General features: G+C 37.6%; 1 protein-coding gene across 1 annotated transcript in view; it reads left to right on the forward strand.

The window, feature by feature from the left end:
* The window catches only part of BBS2 (Bardet-Biedl syndrome 2), a 33,151-nt gene extending 27,505 nt beyond the window's left edge, over positions 1-5,646 (forward strand). The window contains exons 16-17 of the mRNA XM_067019702.1: positions 4,079-4,227; positions 5,175-5,646. Coding sequence (XP_066875803.1) covers positions 4,079-4,227; positions 5,175-5,281 — 256 coding nt within the window. The 3' untranslated portion in view covers positions 5,282-5,646. The remainder of the gene's footprint in view (positions 1-4,078; positions 4,228-5,174) is intronic.
* The last annotated feature ends 3,231 nt before the right edge of the window (positions 5,647-8,877 follow it).

The following is an 8,877-nucleotide window of genomic DNA, read 5'->3' on the forward strand; positions in this document are numbered from 1 at the left end:
CATTCCCTCATGAATTAATGAATTATTTGGTTCCCTGAGGTACAGTTTGTACTGGAATGACACAATATTTATTAGCTTTAAAATAATGAGTTGGTTCCCTAGCATCTCCAAGTTGACGAATGAGATTTTTTAAATCCTAGTAACGTTTTTAATGTGCTTCAGTCCATTTCAGTTATTCTTTATGGTGGCTCAGTTGTCCTGTCTTTGGCCAGTAGAAGCCTTTTCAGGTTGGCTGCAGTTATCAATACCTTTGGACAGACCTATTCGTTTCATTAGTTTGTTTTCTTGTACAAGATGTTTTAGGCTTATCTGGTATATATCCTCTTCTGAATCTGGAATCAGCTATTTCTTCAATCCTGGTCCTTTGGGTCCTGGTCTCCTGGGAGATGGAGATCATAGTCTGAGCATTAGAGATGCTCATTGCTACTGGGTTGGATATTGATTTGAGACCTTTTCCATAGATAAAGCTAGGTAATGTGTATATTTTTTTCAATGAGCAAATATATCATGAATTCATACTATTTCCACTTCAAATTTATGAATATAGGCTGTTACTTAATTTTGATGTTAACGGTGTATCTCTTTTCTCTCACATTGGAAATCATGTCTCTAACCACTGTCAACATAACTATTGGCTTTATCTTATGGTACATACACAACATTTAAGGATGATATCAATATTACTGTCAACAATATGATTGCCGAAAATGGTGTAAGACTTTTTTTCTAGTTCTTTGTATCTTTAGAGTGTGTTCTAGTAGGGAGTTTTAGTCAAATTACTATATTTTAAAGTCATTTGAAATAATTCCTCTTTTTTTGGTCATGCTGCAAGTGTGATACACAGGTTCATTTTGCTGTCAATCTCAGGGGATTGACATTTTTTCCTTTTTGGTTTGATTTTATTACATCTTTATTAAAACCTTATATGGGGGGCTTCCCTGGTGGCGCAGTGGTTGAGAATCCGCCTGCCGATGCAGGGGACACGGCTTCGTGCCCCGGTCTGGGAAGATCCCACATGCTGCGGAGCGGCTGGGCCTGTGAGCCATGGCCGCTGAGCCTGCGCATCCGGAGCCTGTGCTCCGCAACGGGAGAGGCCACAACAGTGAGAGGCCCGCGTACCGCAAAAAAAAAAAAAAAAAAAAAAACCTTATATGGGTCCAAAGTCGGACCAAAAAACATGTGCAGAAAAGTCTAACTTCTCTTTCCTGTCACCTCCATCCTGTTTCCTCCCTTTCACTATAACCAATCAAAAATTTAAATATACATACACACATCTCCTCACATGGTAAGTAAATCATAGCAAATTACTCTTCTCCACCTTGCTTTTTACACTTAAAAATATATCTTGGCGTTCATTCCACAGTAGTACACAGAGATACTTCTCATTTGTTTTTACAGCTGCACAGTATCCTCTGGATGTTTATTCAGCTAGTTCTCCACATTTGGGTTGCTCTTCTGCTATTATATTGCAGTGAATAATTTTGTTACATAAATCTTTTCATGTTTTTACTCAGGTATCTTTGGGGAAAAGTTCTAAAATGGGATTGCTGGGGAAAATGATAAATGTGTATACAGTTTTGCAAGATTTTGCCAAATTCCCCTCTATAGCTGTCATATCATTTTGCATTCTCCTCTGAGAGGGCCTGTTTCCCTTAGTCTTGTCAATGGAGTATGTTGGCAAACTCTTGGATACTTACCAATTCAGTGGGTGAGAAATGGTCTCACTGTTGTTTTAATTTTCATTTATTTTATTATGAGCAGTATTGAGCATCTTTTCATTATTTTAAGGGCTTATTTGCATTTTTTTTTTGGTGTATAAGTTGTTTATTTCTTCTTCTTTTTTTTTTTTGGCCACGCCAGGCAGCGTGAGGGATCTTAGTTCCCCAACCAAGGATCGAATCCGTGCCCCCTGCAGTGGAAGCTTGGAGTCCTAACCACTGGACTGCCAGGGAATTCCCTGTAAATTGTTTATTTCTTTTGCCTATTTAGATTTTTGGTTTTGTGTATAAAGTCTTTTAAAATTTTTTATGTAGTCAAATTGATCCATCTTTTCCTTGGTACTTCTCCATTTTGAGTTCTAGTTACAAAAGTTTTCTTACTTCCCATTTGTAGAGAAGTTCACCTATACTTTCTTTTAGTATTTTGTATATTTATATTTAAGTCTGTTACAGTTGGAGTTTATCCTGGTGTTCAGTGTAAGTTATAAATTCAGTTTTATCTTTTTCTATGTGACTCTCACATTGTTTCAGTAATACTACTTTAAAAGCCTATTTTCCCGCTGATTTGAGATGCTGCCTTTATAATAATATAATGTATTTCCATATGCAGTGGGTCTATTTCTGGATTTTCTATATTGCTCTATCCGTCCGTCTTGTCTCTTCATTTGACAGTGCGATTCTTTTCTTAAAAATGCTTTGTATGTTTTAATGTCTGGTATGGCTAGGTGCCCCTCCCCCAACCCTTTTGCTCTTCTTTTTCATGGTTTTCTGGGCTACTCATGCTTGTTTGTTCTGTGAACTTTATCAGTTATTTTAGCTCCAGAAAAAAGTAGGTAGTTTTACTGGGATCACATTAAATTTATTAACTTAGGAAGAACTGACATTGTTACAGTGATGTTCAGTCTTACTAAGAATGCGGTATGTCTTTATATTTTGTTTCAAGGCATGTTTATGTGTTTCAGGAGTTTTATGGTTTTGTTCATGTAGGTATCAGACATTGCTTGTCAAGTTTAGGTGTAGGTGTTTTCTTTTTGCAATTGTAAATAGGCTCTTTCTTCCACATTATATCTTCTAACTGGTTTTTTGTTTGTCTGTATGAACACTATTGATTTTTCTGTGTTGATTTTATAGTCTACTACTTTACTGAATTATCTTATAGTTTAGTTTTTCCATAGGTACACTGTATTATTTGTAATACAAATAATTGAGATAGTTTTACCTCTTTCCAGTTCATTTTCTTCCAATTGTTTTCTCTGAGGTATATAAGATTTTAGCTTTTTTTGCCAACTTTATCTATAGGGCTCCACCTTTTTATCTCTCTGGCTTTCTTTTTTCTTTTTTTTTTTTTTTAAGTGAAAGAGATGTTGCTGGCTTTAGGTATTTCACTGTGCTAAACTGGAGAGAGGTGACCAGCAACCTCTAAATTCCTTTTTTCTTGATTTATTTATATTTCATTTAGAGACTATCAGATATACATTGTTTGTATTTTTTAAAGCCAGGTTAGTTGATATATAATTTATAATATACATATAGATAATTCACCCACCCTTTTTAGGTTTACAGTTCAATAAATTTGGGGAAATTTATACTACTACCAGAATCAAGTACCTCTCGTAACCTCCAGGCCCTGGCAGCCACTGATCTAATTTCTCTTCCTATAGTTTTACCTTTTCCTAAATGTCATATAAATGGAATCATACAAATATATATAGCCTTCTGGGTCTGGCTTCTTTCACTTACCTTAATGCCTTTGAGATTCATCCGTATCGTTGCTAGTTATCAGTGGTTCATTCCTTACTGCTGAATAGTATTCTATTGTATGGATATCCATACTTTGTGTATCCATTCACCAATTAATTGTCATTTGGGGTGTTTCCAGACTTTGGTGATTGAGAATAAAGCTGCTATAAACATTTGCATACAGGTTTTTTGCAGACATATTTCTTTTGGGTGAAATGTGGCATAATGTGATTGCTGTGTTGTATACTAAGTGTATGTTTAACTTTACAAGAAACTGTCAGTATTAATCTGAAGCTTGGAAGATAGCCTATCACCTTACTCACTTTTCCCTACCCCTCATATCATGGGCATGATAATTCTTGGTTCCTAAGTTCAAACAAACCATGGATCAATAACCGAGGAAGGCCACTTGTCTTCCATTTATTTGGAAGAAACAGAATATTTCATAGAAAATTCTCAATGTTTTCAAAGCAGACTTTAGCAGTTACCCTGTTTTAATGACAATACAGCTAAAAATCTGGTTTGTTCCTTTTTTTAATGTCTAAGAAGTTGGCAAGTCTTTTCATTTAAGCCTGCCATATTGAGGTACAGTGGTGTTAAATTTCTCTTGATGCACACAGGAAAACAATGAAGAATCGCTATATGGAACTATATGACCTTAATAAAGACTTGCTCAATGGATATAAAATTCGCTGTAGCAATCACACAGAGCTGTTGGGAAGCCTCAAAGCAGTAAATCAAGCGATTCAAAGAGCAGGTCGTCTACGTGGTAAGTATCTTTTTGTAGCACTGTATTTCATCTGTAATTTTGGGTTGAGAACCACTGAAGATGGTGGTAGCTTCAAGAATTAATATCAGGGCTTGTATCTATAAAGATGCCTTTCATATTGAAGTTAGCACCGTTCACTTGAGTTTCAGTCAGCCTATTGTTTGGCTTTAGTCTGCAGACTTCAGAGGGAAAGAACACTTTCAGCTCCTTTTCCTAGATCTTGCTGCATCCTCTAAAGAAAAACCTGACATATACTCAAGAGGAAAGCCTTAAATTACTATTAGAAAAAAATAAAAAAGACTGAAAATTAATGAGTTAAGTGTCCAACTTAAAATTTACAAAAAGAACTACAGAATAAACCAAAGGAAGCAAAAATATCAGCCAGAGATTTATACCTGGAATCTGCAGTTTTGGGTCAGTGCTTTGACCTCCTTTTATAGAAAAGGATCAAAGCTCATATCCACTTAGCAAAGATTATTTCTAAAACTGACTCTTGGTTTCTAGGTGTGAGATAGTTTCTAAGCTTGGTTTGTGATGAAGTCCCTTAACAAGGGTATGTATCTTTTTTAGGGAATGGTAAGATAAATTGGTTACATTTGTACTTACCTATAACTCTTTTCTACCCTAGTTTTATGTTGTTTTTATAGATAGCCTCTGATTCATAATTACTTTTTTTTTTTTTTTTTTTTTTGCGGTACACGGGCCTCTCACCGCTGTGGCCTCTCCCACCGTGGAGCACAGGCTCCGGCTGGACGTGCAGGCTCAGTGGCCATGGCTCACGGGCCCAGCCACTCCGCAGCATGTGGGATCTTCCCAGACTGGGGCATGAACCCATGTCCCCTGCATCGGCAGGCAGACTCCCAACCACTGCGCCACCAGGGAAGCCCCATAATTTCACTTTTAATAATCTTTTGGCTCATATGGATTTGTTGTTTCTTCTCTTACAGTTGGAAAACCAAAGAACCAGGTGATCACTGCTTGTCGGGATGCGATTCGAAGCAACAACATCAACACGCTGTTCCGAATCATGCGGGTGGGGACAGCTTCTTCATAGGAGAGGAAAGAATAGGTAACTAGGTTGCTAGAAGGGGTTTTTCCTTAAACTTCTAGGCCGGTTTGCTTTGGATCACATCCTGGTGAACCCAAGGTGCTGCTGAGAGTGAAAACCATCTTGGTGAGTTGTACAAATGAAAGACAAAGCATTGCATCTGAAAAGTGTATTCACTTTTTTTTTTTAATCAGTAGTACTGTTGCAGAATACACTAGGTTTGTATGGAGGGAAATGAATACTTTTGAAACATTAGGGCTTCAAAGTCCAGTTTTTCTGTATGTATGTAAAGTCAGTATGTAGATGCCTCTTTTTTCTTGAAATTATAATTAGATTATCTACTTTTTCATTAAAATTTAAAGGTGTTGCACTATGTGTTGACTGATTGTAAAATCACCACCATATCAGAATTGCATAAAACCATTTGTATTATGTGGAGAAAAACAAAAATATGGATATTCAATTTGTGCGCTTTTTTAAACCTCACGTCATTTTATTGAATATATACTTATTAAGAACTTATTTACAGTAGGAATGTTCTAGACTTGGGTCCAAAGATGGGCCATATATATAATTCTCTGTATAACAAAAAACCGTTTGGAATTTTCAGAGCTGAATGTGGAGAAGTGAGAGTGAAGCCTAATGCAGTTATGGAGGTTTGGCTCAGAATATCTGTTCCAGTTTTCTTCTAGTGTGACTTCCCTTTCCTGTGAAGAGCAGGAAGCTAAAACAGAAGTTTCTCCAATTCGTTTTCAGCTGGTGATACAGGTTTGATTCAGCTTGCATTTCAGATGCAATCACATGAGACTTGAAATTTGAACTGAGATAAATGGGATATTGGGCATGTATTTGATCAGTGTGGATTACAGCAAATGTAGCGTGGTTCTGGAGCCAAACTCTGTCTCTGAGGCTTGCCGATGTAGCAGAAATAGATTCTGGGTAGTAGAAAAGCTGGCATGACTGGGGGACCTTGAAGCTAGAGTGGCAGCTTCCTGGTTTTGCACATGAGGTTTCCTGAATGGAGCACTGTGATGCTGTTCTGGAACCTGTAAATGGTAGCTGATTTAGTGGCTCAGCCTGAGGCAGTCCTATGTTTATATATGCAATAAAGGGTGCCTTCTGGTTTCACAAGCAGCTTCCTGATCTGGCAGGAGCAGCTACTTTGACAGCCTGGTTCTGCAGTACAGACTTGAGAAAATATTCTGGAATTGCATCCTACAGGTTTTTATTCGACAGCCTTAATAATTCTGTAAGCCATCTGGCAGGCTCTAATCCTTTTATTCAAATTGTCTAGTGAGGAATCTGTTCTCTGCATCAGAATACTGATCTGTCTGAAACTCCAAAGAGACTATACAGAACACAGGCCTTTCCTCTGTGGTAAATTAATTTCATAGTTTCCTCCGTTTGGCCATTTAGGATTACCTCTTCTATTTCTGAAATGTGAGCTTTAAGGAGCCCTAATTTTTATGAGACTGTTATGCCCCTCTAATACCTTTGTTTTGCATTTTCAACCTGTAAGCTCAAAAGACATCCACATACACTATATTATCTTCAGTAATCTCCAAAGTAGTAATCTTTTATACCTGCTTCAAAGATGAAGAAACTGAAGCGCAGGGATTAATTACTTGCCAGAGCCACAGAGCTACTGGCAAGACACAAGTCCCACCGTGGGGTCTTTTCCTGTTTTAGCCATAGTCTAATTTACACCTTTTGAGATTAAAATCTCTAGTTGGTGCTGGTTTTAAATTGTATGGCATTATTCATTTTTAGGGACCCTTAAAGAATCATCTCATTAAAGGTCATTCTGTTGTTCTTCAGCCCCCAAACTTCCTTCTTACACCTAAAAATATTCATGGACAAGGCTTGAAGGAGTCGACCTGCAGCAAGATTATTTTTTATAGCCCTGACTTATAGATTACAAATAGGTTATTTTCACATCAATTTGATCCTCTTGGTATTAGTATCTCTGAGCTCAGACAGGCAGAATGTTTTCTACAGGGTCCTACAGCTTGGTTAAGTCGCAGTGTAGACGTTAAAACCAAGTAGTCATGGCCCTTTCTGCTATTTCAGACTGCTCCCAAGTGAGTGAAGACTAGATGAGATGAAAATGTTCATAGTATTCATCCTTTTTATCCTGTTAGAAGTCATGTTCAGCTTAGGGAGGAGAAAAACCTGTTTGGTTATCAGCTACTTCTCTATCTTGTTGCCATATTTTTCTATGCTGATAGAATCTGATTGCCTTCTACAAGCTATAGCTTAAGCTCTATTTTGTTGCTGAATTTTGTTGTAGCTTTAAGTGAACACTCTGCCTTCATTTAAAAGCTGATCTTGAGGATTCTGGTATCTGGGAGAAAGCTTTTTAGTCATTTTTAAAGCATCCCTTTTAAAGTCACCCCCCTTATCCCTAGATTCAGGTATTCAATATTTTAGAGAGAGTATGGTCTTTATTCTTTCCCACCATGTCTGCCTGTTCAAATACTACATCAAGGCTCAGTTCAAATGCTCTCTCGGGAGACCTTTCCTCTCCCATGTCTATTCTTTAACCCTTATTACATTCTGTGTTTATATAAATCTTAATCCCCGATTAAGTGAGAACAGGGGCTGCATGTTAATCAGCTTTGTCCTCCCCGTGGTGCTGAGCCAGTGCCTTGAGCATAGAAAAGCACCTGCTGCTCCCCACGGAAGTGCTTGTCCTCAGTAAGCCTGTCAGTGGCTTCAGAAATCAAAGAACTAGGAACTTTACAACCATTATGCAACCCTAGAAGTACTTTACAAGAATGATTTTCAACATTATTAACATTTCAAATTTTATAATTAGCAGTTACAAATCTGCCAGTGCAGAGTCCTGTGAACACCAAACTAAATTATCTCGTTTCACTTTGACACTAAAGTACAGTAAGACACCCATTGCAGCCTGGTGTTTTGCATTTTTGCCTCATCCCCACCTGGCCCCTGCCCACACTATATGCTCTAGCTCATGAGTCATCTTTTTATTTGTGTGGTAGAGAAATGTGCTATTCCTGACATGAAGCCACATGGGCAGTTTCCAAGTAGTTTTCAAAATTGTCTATGTGGACTGATTTTTTGTCAATCAGAGAAGGAATTATCTGTTTTTGTAGCAATGTCCAGTTCACGCAGGCTGGAGAGCCTGCCAGTGATATCATTCCCTCTATCAAGGACTCTTTTTAACAGGGTTTGATTTTCTCATTCAGTTGTAGTAGTGGCCAGTATGTAATGGTACTGACAAGGTACTGCAGCCGAAACTTACTTGCTGAGGAAATGCTGGTCTGGGAGAGGCAGCCCAAGCATTGATTTTTTTTTCAGTATTCTATGGGAAAGAAACACCACATTCAGAAGAGTTTGAGGCAGTTAGTGAGCTGTAGAAAAGCCAGGTTCAAAACCTAACAGCCTCTTTCTTTCCTACGTTTCATTTTTCTACATCTTTAAGTGAGAGACTGAAATTAGATTTATAGGGTTCTTCCTTAAATATTTTATTTTTCCTTCACTTAACAGAAATACTAATATGCTTTCAAAGTCACTTTCTGAAAATGTTCTTATTTACATAATGGTTAACATAAGGGGAATGTGTCACGGGGACTTGA

This window comes from Kogia breviceps, chromosome 18, assembly GCF_026419965.1.
Source record: "Kogia breviceps isolate mKogBre1 chromosome 18, mKogBre1 haplotype 1, whole genome shotgun sequence".
Taxonomy (NCBI): domain Eukaryota; kingdom Metazoa; phylum Chordata; class Mammalia; order Artiodactyla; family Physeteridae; genus Kogia; species Kogia breviceps.